Source organism: Myxocyprinus asiaticus, chromosome 37 (assembly GCF_019703515.2).
Source record: "Myxocyprinus asiaticus isolate MX2 ecotype Aquarium Trade chromosome 37, UBuf_Myxa_2, whole genome shotgun sequence".
NCBI lineage: Eukaryota > Metazoa > Chordata > Actinopteri > Cypriniformes > Catostomidae > Myxocyprinus > Myxocyprinus asiaticus.
The window spans coordinates 40,834,907-40,857,089 of record NC_059380.1 but is presented as its reverse complement, the minus strand read 5'-3'; the positions used below and the strand labels follow the sequence as shown (position 1 = coordinate 40,857,089).

Below are 22,183 nucleotides of genomic sequence, written 5' to 3'. Positions count from 1 at the left end.
TGGCCCGGTTGCTAGGGAGGGTAGAGTCACATGGGGTAACCTCCTCGTGATCGCTATAATGTGGTTTGTTCTCGGTGGGGCGTGTGGTGAGTTGAGCGTGGTTGCCGCGGTGGATGGCGTGAAGCCTCCACACGCACTATGTCTCCGTGGCAATGCCATGTGATAAGATGCGCGGGTTGACGGTCTCAGACGCGGAGGCAACTGGGATTTGTCCTCTGCCACCTGGACTGAGGCGAATCACTACGCCACCACGAGGACTTAAAAGCACATTGGGAATTGGGCATTCCAAATTGGGAGAAAAAAATAAATAAAAAATGCTCTCCATTGCATTTGGAAAACGATGACCTTAGGAAACTGAAATGCATTAATTTTGTTACGTTTATGCCTCTCATCCACACTAGAATGGTGTATTCCTCCACCAAAAAAAGAGGGTTTTGAAAAAATGGTCTCTATTAGTACATACCTTGGAAAACGATGATGCTAGAAAACTGAAAATCCATACATTACACTGCATTTACACATCTCATCCACACTAGAATGGCACTTAAAACAGAGCATTTCGAAAATGCCCTCCATTCTGGCATACTTTGGAAAACAATGACCTTAGGAAACTGAAACACATGAATTTTGTTACATTTATGCCTCTCATCCACACTAGAATGGTGTATTCCTCCACCGAAAACAGAGGGTTTCGAAAACGCTTTCTATTAGTACATACATACTCTGGAAAACGATGACGCTGGGAAACTAAAAATGCATTAATTTAGCTATGTTTTACGATAAGCTCTGTTTCTGTACTTATTATCCCTTTAAAGAAGCCAGAATGGAGATTTGGCAACAGAATCAACTAGCACACTGTAGATTTGAATCCTGAGTAGTTCAACCCCCGGCAGTCCCTGCAGCTGTTTCTCACGGGGAGAAGAGGGCCGGTCACACATTTCGCCTCAGGGGACAGCAGGAGATATCAAAGACACCTGGAGGACCTCTAAACACACTAACTAAAGCAACACAACCCTGACCTGGACTGCAGGGGTACGGGAAACAAGCAACAGGAGAGAAGAATCGAAGAGGAAACAAAGAGAGGCCTGATGCATCTGTCGAATTCCTAGCAAAGAATTCTCATTGAGGGAGAGCAGTGAACTGTGGGAGGAGGAAAGTAAATTAAACCGTATACTGTGGTAAACCACTAGGCACAATCATTCACAGAATTCCCTACAGCATTGGGTGACAGGTCTATTCTGACAGGGTAAGAAAGCTAAATGCAAGTAAAATGCAACTAATCAAATATTAAAGGGATAGTTCACCCAAAAACAACTCGGGTGGTTTCAATAAATGTCTTTGGAAGCAATACAAAATTTAAGTCCTTATTCACTATAAATTATATACAGAACTATAAAACTGTTTGCTCAAATCCCAGTATCAGTGTACATCAAAGAGATTGTTGCATTTTCATTTTCGAGTCGTGTGGATTACCTTTATGCTGCCCTTATTTCGTTTTTGGAGCTTGAACGTTTTTACATTGTATGGACAAACACACATCATACATTCATCAAAATAGGTTTGTGTTCTGCTGAAAAAAGTCATATCAGTTTGGGATGGCATGAGTGTGATTAATTATGAGAATGATAGATTTATGGGTGAACTATTCCTTTAAATTAAGTAATAATACAAAATATCAATAAATTATACATGTTGATGTTTTTTTTTTATTTTATTTTTTAAATTGATAGTTCACCTAAAAATTAAAGTCCTGTAATAATTTACTCACTCCTAGTATGTTGTTCCAATCCTGTGCGACTTTCTTTCATGGAACACAAATGAAGCCTCAGTCACCATTCAGTCACCATTCAGTTTCAGTTCATTCTTTTTCCATCCAATGAAAGTGACTGAGGCTAACACTCTGTCTGACTCTTGTGCTTCGTGGAATAAAAAAATGTCATAGAGGTTTAGCATGAGTAAACAATGACAGAACTTTAATTTTTGGGTGAACTACCCCCTTTTTTAATGGGATAGTTCTGTGGGACTTTTATTTTAGAACTGGGTTGAGTCACCACTTGATTTCCAAAGTAAAATCTGGGTCCTGAAGCAAAACCAGTTAAAAACTTTCAGACCGAAAACCTAATCCTGTAATTAAAATAAGTTCTGATGGCAATTAGGTGTTCTCCTCCTTTTTTATTGTGTTAAAAGCAGGTAACATGGCAACCTTTGTTTGATAAGTTCAATCAGGAATGTAAATGCTCTTAGAATTGAATGGGACACAGCAGGAAAGGAGTTAGTACTTATATAAACGGCTGGTCTGTAGAGAGGGGAAGTAATCAAAATCATGCAGATCTGCATTGATGATGGTCTGAAGCCTCGGGCAAAACTTAAACAATGCATAGACAGACCGAGCACAGAGGGAATGAACAAGTATTCCCACAAAGACATTGCATATCCATCTGGAAACATACAATGGCAACTCTGTTTCCTCAAGTAGGCACTTAAAAATTCTGTTACTCAAAGGATGCTGTTATCTGAAACCAAATTAAGTCAATGTTCTTGACAATCTTCACAACTGTGTTTTGTGGAACATCCCACTCCAGACATATGGGGGAATATATCTGCTATCAGTGGAAGAGTCCATATAGAATATGTCATTCCAATGGGAGGTTGTGTCAATAAATGTGAGGAGAGATAAGGCCAGACATATAGCATATAAAGACACACTGCTTTGGCAGATTCATAATCAAGCCCAGCCAATCTGTGGCTTTATTGCATGCAGAACTCTTTAAAATTGATTTTGTTTTTTTCTCCCCAATTTGGAATGCCCAGTTCCCAATGTGCTCTAAGTCCTCGTGGTGGCGTAGTGACTCGCCTCAATCTGGGTGGTGGAGGATGAATCTCAGTTGCCTCCGCATCTGAGACTGTCAATCCGCGCATCTTTTCACGTGGCTTGTTGAGCGCGTTACCATGGAGACATAGCGCGTGTGGAGGCTTCACGCTATTCTCCGCGGCATCCACGCACAACTCACCACGCACCCCACTGAGAGCGAGAACCTCACATTATAGTGACCACGAGGAGGTTACCCCATGTGACTCTACCCTCCCTAGCAATCGGGCCAATTTTGGTTGCTTAGGAGACCTGGCTGGAGTCACTCAGCACGTCCTGGATTCGAACTTGAGGCTCCAGGGGTGGTAGTCAGCATCAATACTCGCTGAGCTACTCAGGCCCCCTTCAATGGATTTAATCTTTGTAAAATGGGTAAAATGAAGCTTAAGAATACTACAGTCTTAAGGCTAGTATATACTTTGTTTTTCCGGTTGAGTCTTTCAAAGTATACTCTTTTGACCATGAGTGCATATGGATGCGGTCAACGCAAGTGCACTACGACTGCTTTGTGATACTTGGGAGATGTACTGTATGTGTCGACATCGTGCACTGGGACTGACAGAAGGACTGTCTGCGCATCAAAAAAAATTAATAAGGCCAAAGTATACTTTGGTTTTCTGCGTTGCTGATCGCTCAGTATGCGTGACACAAATTTCATCATCACGAACTGTCCGCATACGGCCCAGATTTACTCGACACGCAGAAAGTCCTCGTCTGTGCGCATCACTGGCGCATGCGCCTCCCGTAGACTGTAGAGCATCACAAAACAGTTGTAGTGTGCATGCATAGAATGCCTTCGTATTCGCCGGTGGTCAGAAATGTATACTTTGAAAGGCAACATGGTTGACCGGGCGTGATCCGATCCAGAACGCACAAAAAGGAAGGGCCTTTAGGCTGGATGTGGCACAGTCCGCCTTACTGTGTTGATGACGAAATGTGCGTTACGCATACTGTGCGCAAGACATTCCAGCACATGGAAAACTGCAATGTACTGTGGCCTTTATTGGTAGATAAAAACAAAATCAAGTTAGTCAAAATATTTAACTAATGAACATGCAAGGGGAATATGTAGAACTTTATAAATAACGGGTGTTTCAATTCTACTGATAATTAGAGCTTTCTGCAGAGTTATGCGGGTTCCAATTCCATGTGGGTTGGAAATAATCTGCTTTGCACTAATTAATTGTGAATTGGAGGCTTTTCCAAAGTCAATAGGTCATTTCACAAATTTTAAACAAAAGGAACGCTACAAAAACATTATTCATGGGCAAAATTAAAGGAAAGTTTACTCAAGTAACATGTTATAACAAAAACCAGGAAATTTGTAGAAAGCAGCACCTACAGATTTAGTTTTCAGTTCATTTATCAGTTATTACCACTGGTCTGCACCCCTTTCAGATAAACATTACATCAAACTGCTTAGCCATTCTTGTTGAGTCTTCTTAGCTGGTAGAACAACAAACTTAGGTGAGAAATATCTTGATAAACATAGTTCAGATAATTGCTTTCGAATGATAATTGCCTTCAGATTGGCTCCTACGGTGGAGGTAGGTGAAGTCTCGTTAGATGCTCGGCAAACAATGACATCGTTAAAATTCACCAACATGTTGATGAATAGTGTGGAACACAACTGCTGAAACCACAGGGGTTCATGTTTAAGAACTGTGCAGTCCGGGGCCTGGGTAGCTCAGTGAGTATTGACGCTGACTATCACATTTGAAGTCACGAGTTCGAATCCAGGGTGTACTGAGTGACTCCAGCCAGGACTCCTAAGCAACCAAATTGGCCCGGTTGCTAGGGAGGGTAGAGTCACATGGGGTAACCTCCTCGTGGTCGTGATTAGTGGTTCTCACTCTCAGTGGGGCGTGTGGTAAGTTGTGTGTGGATCGTGGAGAGTAGCATGAGCCTCCACATGCTGTGAGTCTCTGCGGTGTCATGCACAACGAGTCACGTGATAAGATGCGCGGATTGACGGTCTCAGAAGCGAAGGCAACTGAGACTTGTCCTCTGCCACCCGGATTGAGGTGAGTAACCGCACCACCATGAGGACCTACTAAGAAGTGGGAATTGGGCATTCCAAATTGGGAGAAAAGGGGATAAAAAAATGAAGAAAAAAAGAACTGTGCAGTCCTCAAGGTGGGAACTCTTCATTAGCTGGTTTGCTTGAATTGCATTGGATAATGAACTACTAAGCAACTTCATGAAAATAAAATATGATTATTTAGAGAAAAACTAAACAACACATGACTGATTTTATCCATTTTAAACATTAAAATCTCTCGAGCTCACTTAAACAACTTTAGCATCCCCTTAACAAATGACAATACTGTATCAATTGAAATTACATCAAGACAGACACCTAAAGAAAATATGTCCCTCTCCTCTGTTTTCTTTCCACATGAGGGTTTTACTGTAGACAGCCTTAACAAAAAGACAAAGAGTAGGATGTGGTGAGGTCATTGATATGCAAAAGTCGATATGAGATCCTGATATGCAGTGAGCAATGTCTGGTTTAGTAGATCAGAACAAGTTTAGAGATGTAATCAATGTGTAATCACACAGCATATCCCATACTGCTCCTTTGATCAAAAGTATTTAAGAAAATTCCAGCAAACACCAAACTATACATGAAACTGAGCTTGTTTTAGAAGTAGTCCATTTTAAACACATTTTCTTCTTCTTATTATCATCTTAATATAAGGTATTAAGATTATGATTTTTCATTCGTTCATTAGGCCAACTAAAATAATGAAATCTCCCAAACTCCGGTAATAATCGGTTCAGTTGTACACAAAAATTGCAAAATTGTTGCTTTCATTTAAATGTATTTATTTACTAATTTAGAACGCGACCACCCACTGAAAAAGGATGGAATAATAAAACGAATAAAACAATTATAGAACTAACCAGTATCAATAATGAATTGATACTGGCAAAAATTGATGAAAAACCAAATTCCGTTAATAAGAACTTTTCAAACAAAAGTGCTGCACAAAGAAAATCAAAAGTTATTCACATATACAAGTTTAAGAAAATAAAAGCGAAAAAACAACAAAAGAAAGAACTTACGTAAACTTTGTTGAACTTTCCTTTGAAGAAGAACAGAGTTTGGTCCAGGTCGAGTTCTTGAACGGAATCAGTTCCAGACTCCAGAATCTCATCGCCAAACTGGACCCCATAATCAAAGAGCTGATCTCGGGTCAGACACTGGACCGACACCAGTAGAGCCAGAACCCCTACAATGCATAAAAGAGACATTTTAAAAACTCATACATGAGCGTTAATTTTCCATAAAACTTGATCTGGGGTCAGTGTGTCCCCATTAAAGCTCCAGTCTGTAGTAACACATGAACTCCAGAGGTGTTTCAAGAAGTTCATGAAGGGCGGATCTAGAAGGGGGTGGCGGAGCCCCTCAAAATATTTACATTTTAGGGTGCCAGTTACGGGGGTTTGGCGGGGTGGTATGTTGTCTGAGGGACTCTAATTAAGATACCCCTCATTACCCCCCAAGGGCAAGAAAACAAAAGGTTGGGGGGTGTCTTAAAAAGTAGACTGAAGTGTTTTAATTCTATATTACAAATATTAGGACTTGTTTTCACCTGGCAAGAGTTCCTGAGCAGGTAACTATGCCGTTGGAGCGTTTTCGGTTACGATGAATATCGGACGATACATCCGACAAAAAGGTTGGTGGGTGCCTTTAAATGTACACATATCAAATGTCTATATTTTACATAAGATTTAACAGCGTTTTCCATTAAGTTGTATAACTGCTCTCGTGAACAGCAGTCCCGTTCAGCTGAAGAGGTAACCGCGCGATCGATACCATACGATACACCGACAGAACATAAATACTGTCCTTATTTATCGCAGAATTATAGTTAAATACGTCACAAAACATTACTAGCTACTTATTTGCACGGTAAAAACTCCATACAAAAATTTGTGTAACACATTAAAATAAGGTTACATTTGTTGATATTAGTTAAGAACTTTAGTTAACATGAACTAACAATGAAAAATACTTTAACAACATTTAATTAAAAAGTTATATATGTTAACATTAGTTAATACTCTATGAATTAACTAACAATGAACAATTGTATTTTTGTTAACTAACATTAACAGAGATGAATAAATCAGCTACTGTAAAACATATATTATTCATTGTAATTAAAGGAATATTCCGGGTTTAACACAAGTTAATCTCAGTCGACAGTATTTGTGTCATAATGTTGATTACCACAGAAAATTAATTTCAACTGGTCCCTCCTTTTCTTTAATAAACACAAATGGAGTTACAGTGAGACACTTACAATGGAAGTCAATGGGGCCAATTTTTGGAGGGAGAAATGTGAAGCTTATAATTTTATAAAAGCACTACATTAATTTTTCTGTATTATTGTGTATTATTTGAGCTGTAAAGTTGTTTAAATCATAATTTTTACAGTCGTTTTATGGTTTGTTGACATTACCTCATCATGGCAATGTTGTAAAATTGTCTGTAGCTTTCCACAGATGCAGTTAGTAAGTGATTTTATGACAGTAAAATCATGTTAACACACATATTGTTTATGTCTTGTGTTTATACTATTGAAACAGTGAGTATTTTAACGTTTACGGATTTGCCCCATTGACTTCCATTGTAACCCAGATTTTTGCTTTTTTAAAGAAAAGGAGGGACGAGTCCAAATAAATGTTTGTGGTAATCAACATTATGCCACAAATGTGACTGTATTGAAGCCGGAATTTTCAATGAACGATACCTAATGCATTTACTAAGGTTAACAAATGTAACTGTATTATAATGTGCTACAAAAATTAATGTTGTTTAAAATACATCTGTTTGGTTAGACTCATTTTCCTCCCTCTGTCCAGATGTGAAACGCCCCTGCCCTGAGGGGACCGTTAGTGACATACGCTAATAATATTCACTATATAACCTTAAATTATGATCTAACTAATCTACAAAATTACAAACCCTGTTTCAGTGCCCCTTCCACAGTTACACCATTATTTCACTTCAAGTTAACCAAACCCAAGTGTTAGGCTATAACCTCCATGCCTGGTCATTTTACTGTTTGAATGAGTCCTTGTTGAGGATCTCAAATAGCACATGTACGTCTCAGAGATCTATTTAAGAGTGTTTCATCTTAAAAATATCAGATTTACAAGCATTCTAAATCATATACATCTGCTGAATGTCTTATTAACATCCGAGAGGAAACGTCTTATAGACATATTGCAGATGAGCAAACAACATAAAAATACATCTTTTAGATGTAAACACACACATTAAATAGAGGTCTGGGTGATGTATGTGTGCTATCAAGGATATTATCTGTTCGTAGCTCAAAAAGTATTTCTAAATGCATTTGGAGTTTAATGAACATCACCGGTTATTTAATGCTCCACTTATATACAGTAAGTTGCTGTACATTTCCCTGTTAATGTAAAGGTAATTCATTAATGTTAGTTAGTTAATGAATTAATAAATATTAATTAATTCAGTCCTGTTTAGTGTGACAGTCACTTACTCTGTTTAACAAATGTGTTCAACAGCTTCTGGTCACGTACGTAAATGTTTAAATAACTTCAAATTAATGTTCAGCTGCATTCCAGCTCTAACCTTTCTCCTTAACTGAGACATGTATTGATCTGTTCACAGATCAGTGGTCCAGGTTTACACTCATCATCAGGAGAGACAACAGAGCATTTGTTGAGGTTTAACACACCAAAACAGTTCTACTTACTGCCATTATATCACTACACATATCACGGTAAACAGGCATTGACATTATTTTATTAATGATTTATAACAATTCAAACGGTTTTGAATAGAAAAGGCTGCTGTTCCATCTTTCACTCACTAACATTTTCTTCTCTCAGCTTGCACAATTTTTAATAAGATCATGTTTTGATGTATTGTAATGTCTCCCACTGGTGGTGATGTGTGACATTACTACACTTCCACAGGATGGGATGACATAACTTTGCAGCATCTTTTGATAGGAGAAAAATGGTAAATGGGTAAATCTCATAAAACCTATCAAGACCATGTCCAAGTCATATCTCAGCCCAAAATCAAGAGAAAAATATAAGAAGTTACATTTTGCATAAAGGTCCTATTGTAGGATCGTTGAGATTGTTGTCATAGATTTTCTACCCCAGATTCTCTTTACTGCAATACAAAACATAATTCTCATTATTGCAATAACAAAAATAATTATATATTAATAAGTGAGGTATTTATACTGTACATTACAGTATTATTTGTTGTTCTGCAGTTTATGCTGCTTTTAATGACAAAATCGTTGTATTATGGCATTTTTTTTTTACTATGATACAGTATTACAGTAATGAGAGTAATGAGTATCATCTTTGAGAATAATGGGAAATGACCAAAAAACACACACAAAAAAAAACCAAAACAACAACAACAACAAAAAAACCCTCTTCAAATGTAAAAGGTCTTGTTGCATTACAGTAATGAGAATTTTGGCTGTAGAATCTGCTTAAAGGAATATTCCGGGTTCAATACAAGTTAAGCTCAATCAGCAGCATTTGTGTCATAATGTTGATTACCACAAAAATTAATGTCGACTCGTCCCTCCTTTCTTTAAAAAAAGCACAAATGTGTGTTCCAGTGAGACACTTACAATAGAAGTCAATGGGGTCAATTTTTGGAGGGTTTAAAGGCAGAAATGTGAAGATTATAATTTTATAAAAGCACTTACATTAATTCTTCTGTTAAACTCGTGTATTAGCAGGGTTGGGGAGTAACGGAATACATGTAACGAGATTACGTATTTAAAATACAAAATATAAGTAACTGTATTCCACTACAGTTACAATTTAAATCATTGGTAATTAGAATAGTTACATTCAAAAAGTATTTAGATAACTGGAGAGATTACTTTGCATTTTACTGTCATTTGTTTCATTTAATATTTAGTCCTTTCAGATGGAAAACATTTATACATATAAATGATGTGATCCAAAGTGCATTTGAACAGCGGTGAAACACTTTCTTATGATGTGTTACATTCATACGAGCAGACAGAGAAGTAAGTTTGAAGTAAGTTTGGAGCAGAAGAAATAGAAATTAATCTTGTGTAAATTGTCAGCTTTACGCTAAGCTAAAATGCTATTTCTAGCCATTTTACATGCACATGTTACCAGACACGATCATATTTTTTATCAAGAAAATTCACGTTAGATCATAATTTCTTTTTTTCTAGTAAGACCTTTGATATTAGGGCAAAAATCATATTCTTGATAATAATTTTTGTATTGTTTTCCTGTAAAAATATCTGAAAATCCTTAAAACAAGATCAGTTTGATTTATCTTATTTTAGAAACAACACTGCATAAGATATTTATGTTTTTCAGAGAATGTATTTTTAACATGTGTATTTTGTCTTACTGTACTGACAGAGTTTTTATAGTCAAAACAAGTGAAAAAATCTACCAGTGCTGAAGAAGTAATCAAAGTATTTAGATTACATTACTGACCTTGAGTAATCTAACGGAATATGTTACAAATTACATTTTACAGCATGTATTCTGTAATCTGTAGTGGAATACATTTCAAAAGTAACCCTCCCAACCCTGTGTGTTATTTGAGCTGTAAAATTGTTTACATCTTTTCTAGCAGTTTTAGGGTATATGCCCTTACGTTGTCATGGCAACAAAGTTGTAAAATTGGACATTACACAGATGCGGTTAGTAAGTGATTTTATGACAGTAAAATCATGTTAACACACATATTGTTTATGTCTTGTGTCTATACTTTTGAAACAGTGAGTATTTTAATGTTTACAGATTGACCCCATTGACTTCCATTGTAAGTGTCTCACTGGAACACACATTTGTGCTTTTATTAAAGAAAAGGAGGGACGAGTCAAAATTAATTTATGTTTTAATCAACATTATGACACAAATGATGTCGATTGAGTTTAACTTGTATTGAACCTGGAATATTCCTTTAATTGCCATGAAATTTCACACTGAATAAATTCCTAAATAGTCCTAAAATAAGTGTCATTTTCTTTATGCAAATTATATTTTTCCTTCTCGTATCAATTTTGCTTTGGAGACAATAAATAGTACTTCATTTTGATTTAATTCCAGTAGAGATCCACTCCAAAATGAATAAACGATGGCATGAATGTGTCACTTACCTTTAATGCATAATGCATTTCAATAGCAAATGTTTCAGATAAACCTGCTGAATCAAATTAATACCCCCCCCCCCCTCACAGTACAGAGCCAATCATATTCCTCATATCCTGATCATGTGCTCCATTCTCTCTGCACGCTGCAGTCGTGCTCCCTCTCTCCCTCTCTCTTCCTCACGACTCTCACGAGGACAGATGGTAAATCCATGATGCTTCATGAAGAGGTAAAGACAGAGATCCAGACAGCAGCATCATTGTGGATGTGAAATCACAGCTTTCTGAGAGTCAAACGGAGAACATCCTCAATGGAGCATCATTCCAGATCAATTCAGCAGGGTTCCTCAGGTGGGAATGCCTCCCTTTCTCCACCGACTCTGAGTCCAGCGATCCCTCCCTACGTCAAACTGGGCCTGACAGTCGCCTACACCGTCTTCTACTCCATCCTCTTCGCATTCATCTATGCTCAGCTGTGGCTGGTGTTGCGTTACCGGCACAAACGCTTCAGCTACCAGACGGTGTTCCTGTTCCTGTGTCTGCTGTGGGCGGCACTGCGCGCACTCCTCTTCTCGTTCTATTTCAGGGACTGCGTGACGGCCAACGCGCTCGGACCGTTCTCCTTCTGGCTGCTCTACTGCTTCCCCGTGTGCCTGCAGTTCTTCACCCTCAGCCTCATGAATCTGTACTGCGCTCAGGTGAGTACTCGCAGTCAGAATTCCTAAAGGAATGTGTACGGAATTCCAAATGGAATTCTAGCAGAAATTGGAACTAATCCTAAGGGATCCTAATGGACATTTTCTCATAGGATACCAATACAATAAAACCCAAGGTAAATCGTTTTAGAACACATTGTTCCCAATAGGTCGGAATGTCAGAATTTGGATCCAGTCCTAAAGGATGGAAATTGTCTAACACAAAGCATCACAATACAAAACCAAAGCAAAAACTTTCAGAACATACAGTTTCCAGTGGGAATATCATGATTCCCAGTGGGATAAAATTCCCCTGCTGCAAAAGGAATTTATAAAAAATCTTCCAGGATTTTTAAACTCCAACAGCTTCCTGTGCAATTGCCTTGAACAGTCCAGTATCAAGACACTGTTAAGAACAAGATTTTATTTGATTTGATTTGATTAAATACGTAGAATTTTATACAATGGGGGATTTCCATTTATCCAGGATCTTATAATCTCAATTCGAATCAAACTGAAGTATACTTAAATGTTCCCAAAGGAAAATTGATACAATGACACATTGTAGGATCTTGCGGTGTTACATCGTAGCACAATTAAAAATGATCATAAAAGCAACAAAAATTTAAAATATGATAAAACTATATAAACACATAACTGTAAAAATAAATCACTGTAAAATACTATTGTACAGACTCATCAAATACATAATTAAAACTATATATATATATAATAGAATATTCCTGTTAACTATCAGCACATTTTGATTCAAGTGGGCTTAAAATATTTTTGTGTTGTTATACTTATACACTGGCAACCTATAGGATTAGTTGCAAATAATGATAGAAACTCCAAAAGTAATCCTGAACACATTCCTGTAGCATTGTTTTTTTTTTTTGACTGGATAGATGTAGAGAAAAATAAGGAAAGTGAGGATTTCATAAATGAACATTACAGACAATGTGCACAGGCGATGGAGCATCTGATACATACAGTAACTGAAGATCTGTGCATATGCTGTTACATGTGACCTACATTGTACACTGAATGCGTGTTATATATTAATGACGTCAGCTGTGTGCTGAAATAGCTATGACGATACCAGCAGACGTATAATATCACACTAAGATCCCCCAGTGGTTAGTTGTGGAGGTTTACCTGGTTAATGGGAATCTGGTGTGTGACGTGTTCATTCAGACCCCCGTGCTGCCGTTTCACACATCTGCGTGACTGTCCTGTCTGTTACGGCACATTGAATCCGGTGTGAATCCGGTGCAGTTAAACCGCTCAGGAGGTGATGTCTGCGGCCGGTTCTCCATCGCTGATGTTTAAAGCTGTGGGTTTAATATAACATTTCTGGTTTGGAATTGAATGATCTGGAATAAAGTTGAGAGGAGTCTGTGACTAATGAATCCTGTTGTTGATTTTGGCAGGTTTTCTTCAAGGCCAAATCAAAGTATTCTCCTCACCTCCTTAAATATAAGTGAGTTCTGAAAGGAGAAACATCATCCTTCCTTTCTGTCTTTCTTCCTTCTTTTCCTCCTTCCTGTCTTCCTTCTCTCTTCTTTTTTCTTCCCCCCTTCAAATTTCTATCCTTTCTCTCTTCCTTTCCCCTTTAATTCTTCGTTCTCGTCTTTTCTGCTACCTTGCTTTCCTCTTTTTTTCTTCCATCCTTTCCATCAACCTTTCTGTCTTCTATATCTTCTTCCTTTCTTCTTTAATTTTTTTCTTTCCTCCTTCACTTAGTTTGTCTTTGTCTTCATTTTCCCCTTCTTTGATTCTTCCTTTATTTCCTTGTGGTATTCCTTCCTTCACTCCTTCATATCTTTCTATTTCTCTTCTTCCTTCCTTTCCCCTTATTTAATTCCTATTTCCATTCTTTCTTCCATCACTCCTTCCTCTTTTTCATTCGTTTTTTTCTTTCCTCCTTTTGCCTCCTTTTTTCCTTTCCTTCTTCCAGTCTTCCTTTCTTTCCCCCATCTTCAATTCCTCATTTTCTTTCTTCCTTCTTTTCCTCCTTCCAGTTTTCCTACCCCCCTTCTACAGTTATCCCTTTCTTCCTTCCTGTCTTCATACTTTCTCCATTTCCTTCATTTCCCCCTTTTTAATTCTTCCTTTCTTTTTTCCTTTGCCTCATTTTTCCTTTCTATCTTCCTTCTTTTCCTTCTTCCTGTCTTCCTTCCTTTTCCCCTTCTTCAATTCTTCCTTTGTTCTTTCATAGTTGTTTCTTTCCTGTCTTCCTTTATTTCCCCCTTCTTAACATTTTCATCATTCCTTCCTCTTCTTCCTTTCCCCTTCAATTCTTCCTGTATTCTTTCATTCCTTTCTTTCTTTGTTCATTCACCTTCTTTTTTCCTTTTAACATCCTTTCTTCTTTCCTTTCTTCCCAGCTTTCTACTTTCTCTCTCCTTCATTTCCCCCTTCTTTTTATTCTTCTTTTTCATTCATTTCTTCTTCAATTCTTCTTCCCTTCTTTCCTTTTCTTTGCTCCTTCAACTTTTTCTTTTATCGTCCTTTCATTCTTCATTTCTTCCTTCTTTCCCCCTTTTTCAATTCTCCCTTTCTTCATTCCCACCTTCCTCACCTTCTTCCTTCCTCTTTTAAACTCATCATTCCTCGTCTCTTCCTCTCTGTCTGTTGGCAGGTTTCCTCTGTATCTGCTGTTTGTTGGTGTGAGTCTGCTGTTTCTCCTGGTCAATCTGACATGTGCTCTGCTGGTAAAGATGAGCGGCACACAGGTGAAGACCATCGTCCTGGTGCGCGTCACCATCAACGACTCTCTCTTCGTTCTATGCGCCGTCTCTCTGTCCGTCTGCCTCTACAAGGTGGCCAAGATGTCTCTGGCCAGCATCTACCTGGAGTCCAAGGTAACAAAACCGATCTGAGAGTTTAAATTCAGTATTAATCCCAGATTACAGGCAATACAAGATGCAACTGCACCATTTTTAATGTTAGACTTCAGAATGAAAGGAGTAGTAGAACCAAAAATGTAAATCCTGTTCTTTTACTCAAACTTATATGAGTTTCTGTTGTAGAACACAACAGGAGATGTTTAGCAGGAAGTTCACGCTTTTCTTTTCCATTGTATTGTACCACAATGACCAGGGGCTGTCAAGCTCCAAAAGAGCCTAAAAAAACACCATAAATGGATCATTAGTCCATGTAACATATGGAACGACCTGAGGTTGCAGAGTAAATTATGACAGAATATTCATTTTTAGTTTAACTATTCCTAAAGCCATGGATGTTTATTGTTGGATCTTTTCTATTTCTGAATGCAGGGCACATCTGTGTGTCAGGTGACCCTGATTGGTCTCGTGGTGATATTACTGTACGCATCACGGGCGTGTTATAATTTAGTGGTCCTGGCTCTCACAGATATTGAGACCATTAATTCGTTTGATTACGACTGGTACAACGTGTCCGATCAGGTATGCAAGGTGCTTTATCTTTATCTATAGGGGTAGTTAATGCATAATGTGTCCAGGAACGTTTTAGGTTACATTTTGACCATTTTTAAACACTTTTTACCTTCACTAGTTGGTGACAAATTAATTTTAATAAGTTGACACATTACATGTAGTCTTTCAATTGACATCAGCTCATAAGCGCTGCATACGTAATTATAAAAGAATAAGACAAATGCTGTTTTAGATGCAGTGTATAGCATCACAGAACATGTCAGAAATAAAACGGGCGATGTCTGTGGTTTTGCAGGCGGACCTGAGGTCTAGTCTTGGCGATGCCGGTTATGTTGTGTTCGGTGTGATTCTGTTCGTGTGGGAGCTGCTGCCCACATCTTTGGTGGTCTTCTTTTTCCGAGTGCGCAAACCTGCTCAGGACAGGGTGAGCTGAGACTCATCTGATGTGTGTGTGTGTGATTTGTTTCTCACCTTATTTCATTGCTCATTAACTAATAAAAATGTTCTGGTTCATTCTAGAGCGGTTCTGCGATTCCCAGCCATGTTTTCACAAATAGACCATATTTCTTTGACAACCCCAGACGTTACGACAGTGATGACGATTTAGCCTGGGCTTCTCACACCCAGACCACCTCAACAAGGTAAAACTCACTGTCCAGACAGTTGGCACACACACGAAAACATCTGATATTACATATTTGAGGTATCTGAGAAGGCTGAAATCATCCTTACAAAAATGTAACCAACAAAAATATATTGGCTCTGTCGAGCCAGTATAACTACATTTATGTGGAAACTGTGGTTAATAAGGTACATTTTTGTAAGGGATGCTCTATTTAAGGTGGATCTTAAAGCAGACCATCTTTGACTATAGCCTACACTTCTCTCTCTGTAGTTTGTCTACAGACTGCTATGATTGGGGGAGCCGGAGCAGCAGTTTCCTGGTTCATTTGGGAGGAGATGATCAACGGTCGACCACGGCAACAGCGGGACTACACCGTTAATGTCACAACTTATTCATGTAGTTGTACAGCTATGAGTAAATATCAATTGCACCGCACTTTAAACGGCCAACTACATCTGCATATACACGCACAAGCGGATCCGTTAAACATGTCAATGAGACCGTGCACTGCAAGTGTATGTGTCTCATAGAGCAATGTGCAATCGTCATGGTAACCGCAGCTCTAAACCATGTGATCCAACAGAAGAGGACCATGGCTGTGTTCAGAGGTGAATATTAACATACTGCAACTTCTCAGTGTATACTGTATGTGGCATACTGTTTAAACAAAAACAAAAAAACAGTAGTATGCTATATTGTTTTCACATGACCTTACGTGTTTGAGTGGCATCTAGTTATCATCTTGGGTTATTTTGCATTCTTAATTACACTCTTGGCAGTCAAATAATGAGTAAAAAAGATTTTCAAAAAATCAGTTCATTCGTCACACTGAAAACTGAAGATTTAAATTGGGCACATTGCATTGTGGCATGCAGTATACCACACAGTGTGCTCTTGCAGTAATCTTCACATTATGAACATTTGTAGTGGGCAATCCAGGTTTATATATATACAGAAAATGAAATTACTGGAGTACAGTATGTAGAAATGCTAGTACGCAATTCTGAACATAGACCATGTCTCCAGAGTGCACTTCTAAACCTTAATGATGATAATAATATATGTGCGTGTATTTTCATACATCAGAATTAAGTATTTAATTTAATCAGGAATTATTCAATTAAATGTATATCGTTTTGACGTTATGTATTGATGTTACTTGCTTTGTCATTATGTATCTTAAAAAAAAAAAAAAAAAAAATTTGTTCAAAAGAAGTAGTTTGTCTACTGAAGTAAAGCACACGTAAAAGTTTACACCGATGTCTTAAAATATTGTATATTATAAATGCATTTAATGTTTATTTCAGTGATTGTGTGAAAGGATGTTTGATCACATTATAAATACACAAATGTCAGTGTTCCAAACAGGCGAGACGTTTCCAGCGCTTATTAACTTATTAGTCTTCAGTGAAAGCGAGGATGCTGTGAAAAGTGACTAAATAACCAATTAGAACATATTTAACCTCTTCAACTCTGCTGACCGGGTACCGGGTCCATGGGCAGGACCAGGAGTGCATAATAAGTTTATGATTACAAAATAAAAGTCCCTGGATGCACAAGTCACTCATGTGTGGTACCATTTGAAAGATTAGAGTCGGAACTTTTCACAGAATACCAATAACAAGATAAAACTTGAAAACCTCCGTTTCACAAATGAGCGGCATCTTTTGGCGTCACACTTTACAATACATTTCCATTCGTTAACATTAGTTAATGCATTAGGTATCATTAACAATACATTTCTTACAGCATTTATTAATCTTAGTTAATGTTAGTTAATAAAAATACAATTGTTGATTGTAAGTTCATGTTAGTTCATAGTGCATTAACTAATGTTAACAAATACAACTTTTGATTTAAACAATGTATTGGTATATGTTTAAATGAACATTAAGATTAACAGATGCTGTAAAAGAATTCTTCATTGTTGTTTCATGTTAACAAATGGAACCTTATTGTAAAGTGTTATCTCTTTTGGTAATGATGTAGAAATATAAATATGAATATAAAAGTGTTTCATATTGCACTTAAATAGACATGTCAGGGACTGGGTATCTCAGTGAGTACTGACGCTGACTATCACCCCTGGAGTTGCGAGTTTGAATCCAGGGTGTGCTGAGTGACTCCAGCCAGGTCTCCTGAGCAACCAAATTGGCCCGGTTGCTAGGGAGGGTAGAGTCACATGGGGTAACCTCCTCGTGGTCGTGATTAGTGGTTCTCGCTCTCAATGGGGCGTGTGGTAAGTTGTGCGTGGATCGCGGAGAGTAGCATGAGTCTCCACATGCTGTGAGTCTCCGCAGTGTCATGCACAACGAGTCACGTGATAAGATGCGCGGATTGACGGCCTCAGAAGCCACCCAGATTGAGGTGAGTAACCGCGCCACCACGAGGACCTACTAAGTAGTGGGAATTGGACATTCCAAATTGGGAGAAAAGGGGATTAAAAAAATAAAATAAAAATAGACATATCAAATGAAAGCTCTCATTCTCAGGAATGTGAATATGCAGTATATTTTGTTGTCTCGTCTCATGTCTGCAATTATCACCGCTTCGGTAAGCCCAAATAGCAACAAACTCTATATCAACTTTTACCTTAGGTTGTTTTCTTTAAAATTAGCTATTGATCACTTGTCTGTGGCCTTGCTTGAGTAAATAATCCAATGTTATGTCTCAGATCTGCATATTGTGATGTAAGGTGATAGAGGACAAATAATTTTTCCTAGTACTTGCTGCCATTTAGTGGAATGAAATAAGACTTATGCATGGAGATAGAGCAAACAGAACCAGAATTATATGATTATGCTAAAAAAATAAATAAAAAAAGACTTTTTAAAATTATGTTCATCTTAAGAATGTAAACACAGTATTATTTATGAATAATGGTTATCTTGTTTTTTTATATTTGGGGGACTTTCTGTAAAATGAGACCAATTATTTTGCAGTTAGTCCACTTTATGTGAGGAAGGTGAGCTTTTAAGTTTTGGTGTGAAAAATTGCAGCTGCAGCCAAAAAATGATTTGAAGTTGAAGAGGTTAATGTTTAATATGCAGTTATGTGGAGAGGGGTGTTGGACGGCGGGGTTGCCCAATGCAATGCCACAGAAACCAAGCGAGTGACAAAATTGGCTAGTTCTCAAAAACTCAGATTTACATGCTAGCTTTTGCTATCGCGTTGGCGCTTTAACCTGGTTTGAACACTGTGTAAATGATTTGGTGTTTACATAGACTAGTATACATGTTGAAACACTGAAAACAAAAAGACAAAAATGCTGTAAGTGACAACCAGATAAATTTATTTATTTCTGTTAAATAAATAATCTTGACAAACACACAATACAGAAGCATCTTTATCTTTCTTTATCTTGTTTGAAATGTTCTGACCATTATAAAGGCAGAGAATCTTGAATGTGAAGGGAAGATTTATAAAAAAAAAAAAATTTACAATTATCAGCAGACCGACACGGAATCAGTGCCCGCAGAATCGGAACGCCCGTCATTTCACACATTTATATTCGTTTAATACAACTTTTGAGCTAATTTGATTTGTGTTCAGCTACTAATAAGAGTGAAGTACTCTCAGCGGTGTATAAAGTATTTTAACCTGTTTAATCCATTTCACCAAATTACGCAGAAAACCAGCAGAGAAAATGTGAGAAGTTCACAGATTCCACCAGGCCTGCTTATTCTCCCAACGATGCGATAATATCAAATATCTGATCCAATCATAGGCTGACACTTTCTTCATTTGTAACTTTTTGAACAGTTTTGAATGAACTAAATGCAAGAAATTAGGCCAGAAACTGTTAAAGGAGACAGAAATCTTACAATCATAATCAAGGGAGGCACACATGAGCAATATTTACAGTATTTTTGAAAATATTAAAGGCAGACAAGAATGTTATGGTGTTGTCGAAAGCATGCACTGCTTAGTCCAACACACACACACACACACACACACACACACACACACACACACACACACACACTCACACAGCTGCTCTTCATCTTAACTTCAGCCTGACATTATGCGATTATCGCTAAATGTAATTACTCCTCCGGAATTATTCGCCTACAAAGGTAGACCTAAAATTAAAGAAAAGAACAGCAAAACTCACTCTTTACAGAAGTAAAAATGAAAATTCCAGGAGACGTCAGGACAATCGAGCAGAACAAAGCGGCTTTGGTTCAAATCACTTCACACTTCAGTATTTAATCAAACAGGCGTTTGTTTCGACAGTGTGTTTGTGAAGAGCACAGCGATCTCGAACCCTCGCAACTTTATATAACTCTGATTAGACAGCACACACGTGCACATGGCGTCTTCAGGTGATTAAGAACATGCGTCGTTTTAAGTTATTAATAGAAATGTCTTGAAGGAACATTTGCAAATGTCAGAACTTACAAAACTGGAAAAAGCGAGCTGCCTTTTTAAGATGTGACGCCTTTCAAGTGATATTTTAAGAATTCTTAAAGAAGCTGTGCTATAAATATAATAGTCAAGAACTTTAAAGACTTTTGCAATTCTGTTTCTATTGGTTTTGCTTATGGATTTCTCTCTTAAGCCACGTTTAATGATTCTGGACTAAATGGAGGAATATTATTGCTTGTAAAGTGATGCTTAAACTTGTAACAATCAAAAGCAAAATTTTCTTCTCTCAAGTTTATACAAATAAAGGGATAGTTCACTCCAATATGAAAATTCATCTTTTACTCATCCAGATATCGTTCCAAACCTGTATGACGTTCTTTGGTGAAATGCAAAATGATTTTTATGTTTAAAAAGAATGAAAACAGACACAAATTTAAGTTGTTATTAACTGATAATCGTCCCCTCCGCCAAAGCTCTCAAATCTCATTCACACTTCTGCTGATTCAAACTTGCCACATTGTGATCAGTCACGTTAAACGCAAGAACAGGAGTGAGATTTGTGAATAATAACTCATTTAAATAAAAACATTTTGGTCAGTTCACCATCGTATGACTTTAGAAGGCTTGGAATTCAGCGCACGAGTCGTATGGACTTCTTAAATGATACATTTAGGGTGCTTTTTTTGTCTATAATATTCTGCCAATTTTCTCCAGAAAATTGTAAAAGTCAACATGAGGGTGAGTAAATGATGACAGAATTTTCATTTTTGTGTGAGCTAACGCTTTAAATAAGTTCTATGGTCCTGTAAACAGCAAAAATGTCATTATGGATAACATCAGACACGCATGCGGCTCCTGCATCTAAAATCTATCATAAATGATTTGAGGGACACACAAAAAATGCATTCACTAACCGTTTTGAAAGAAAAAAAATTATTAAATTACAGTTGTACTTGGCAGAAACCAACCTGGACGCAAAGACCGGCCAAAAAAAAAAAAATATATACCAACACAAGCGAACGAAGGAAAAACACCACCAATTTGTGAACCGTAGAAGAGAACGGTCCAGTTTGTCAGAGATGATCGAGAAAAACGAGAAGTCTGAAATCTGTTTGCACACACAGAGATGCATTAACAGCCTGCATGTCTGAAGTCAACGTGAGAAGTTTTCAGATCTTGCACGCCGTTTTGAGTGATTTTGAGTCTCTTGAAGCATGAAAGCTGAGCAGAAGTGTTTTAGATGTGATCTAGAGTAAAAGGGTCCAGCAGACTTCTGTCCCGCAGTCCCTGAGAGAGGTCTTATTCTGGGGCAGATAAGACTATTGCAGAGTCCACTGGGCTGGTGCCACCTGGATGTGTGTTACCTATGATCCTTCAGAAGAGTCCGGAAGTTGTGCAACTCTTTTATACTGGTGGAAAGTCTGGAGGGAGAGAGAGAGAGAGAGACTGTAGTGAGATCATCATTTGCATGATTTTGGTGAGTGTAATAAAAGAGATTTAATTGCAGCAAAGAAACATACAAAATTACAATTGACTGTCCTAACGTGTTTCTGGTCTTACTGTGCACGATTCTTCAGTGCATGTTATTGCCAAGAAAAGAACGTTTGTCTTTGTAATCTTTAATCAAAATATAATAACTCCTTGGTTGATGTCACAAATCCCTCTTATTTTTCTTCATATAGAGGCCTCTTTTCACCATCCAATCAACTGTATATAGATAAAATTAACCACAATCATGCCACGGTCCAAATCACTGAGATCACATTTTTCCCCATTCTGATGGTTGATGTGAACGTTAACTGAAGCTCCTGACCCGTATCTGAATGATTTTATACACTGCACTGCTGCCACATGATTGGCTGATTAGATAATCGCATGGATGATTGTTGGTGCCAGATGGGCTGGTTTGAGTATTTCTGTAACTGCTGATCTCCTGGGATTTTCACACACAACAGTCTCTAGAATTTACTCAGAATGGTGCCAAAAACAAAAAACATCCAGTGAGCGGCAGTTCTGTGGATGGAAACACCTTG

At 37.8% G+C, this 22,183-nt stretch overlaps 3 protein-coding genes across 4 annotated transcripts in view; 1 reads left to right on the top strand and 2 right to left on the bottom strand.

Moving 5' to 3' along the window:
• The window catches only part of LOC127427555 (nidogen-1-like), a 44,635-nt gene extending 38,385 nt beyond the window's left edge, over positions 1–6,250 (bottom strand). Inside the window, exon 1 of the mRNA XM_051675184.1 lies at positions 5,939–6,250. Coding sequence (XP_051531144.1) covers positions 5,939–6,127 — 189 coding nt within the window. The 5' untranslated portion in view covers positions 6,128–6,250. The remainder of the gene's footprint in view (positions 1–5,938) is intronic.
• A 209-nt stretch (positions 6,251–6,459) lies between these two features.
• Positions 6,460–19,122, top strand: gpr137bb (G protein-coupled receptor 137Bb). Its single transcript, XM_051675193.1, has 9 exons — positions 6,460–6,552; positions 8,535–8,646; positions 11,193–11,738; positions 13,169–13,218; positions 14,380–14,602; positions 15,017–15,166; positions 15,453–15,581; positions 15,677–15,798; positions 16,053–19,122. The coding sequence occupies exons 3-9, from the start codon at positions 11,352–11,354 to the stop codon at positions 16,159–16,161; spliced, it is 1,170 nt and encodes a 389-aa protein (XP_051531153.1). The 5' UTR covers positions 6,460–6,552; positions 8,535–8,646; positions 11,193–11,351; the 3' UTR covers positions 16,162–19,122.
• Positions 19,058–22,183, bottom strand: part of ero1b (endoplasmic reticulum oxidoreductase 1 beta) — a 42,394-nt gene continuing 39,268 nt past the window's right edge. For both annotated transcript variants that reach the window (XM_051675190.1, XM_051675191.1), the window contains exon 16: positions 19,058–21,571. In XM_051675190.1, coding sequence (XP_051531150.1) covers positions 21,511–21,571 — 61 coding nt within the window. In that variant the 3' untranslated portion in view covers positions 19,058–21,510. The remainder of the gene's footprint in view (positions 21,572–22,183) is intronic.

What these genes read in the sequence shown, in the direction of transcription:
- gpr137bb (XM_051675193.1), top strand. Translation starts at nt 11,352, where the DNA reads ATGGAGCATCATTCCAGATCAATTCAGCAGGGTTCCTCAGGTGGGAAT. An exon ending in TGAATCTGTACTGCGCTCAG is followed by an intron (nt 11,739 to 13,168) that starts GTGAGTACTCGC and finishes TGATTTTGGCAG; the next exon opens with GTTTTCTTCAAGGCCAAATC. An exon ending in GCATCTACCTGGAGTCCAAG is followed by an intron (nt 14,603 to 15,016) that starts GTAACAAAACCG and finishes TTCTGAATGCAG; the next exon opens with GGCACATCTGTGTGTCAGGT.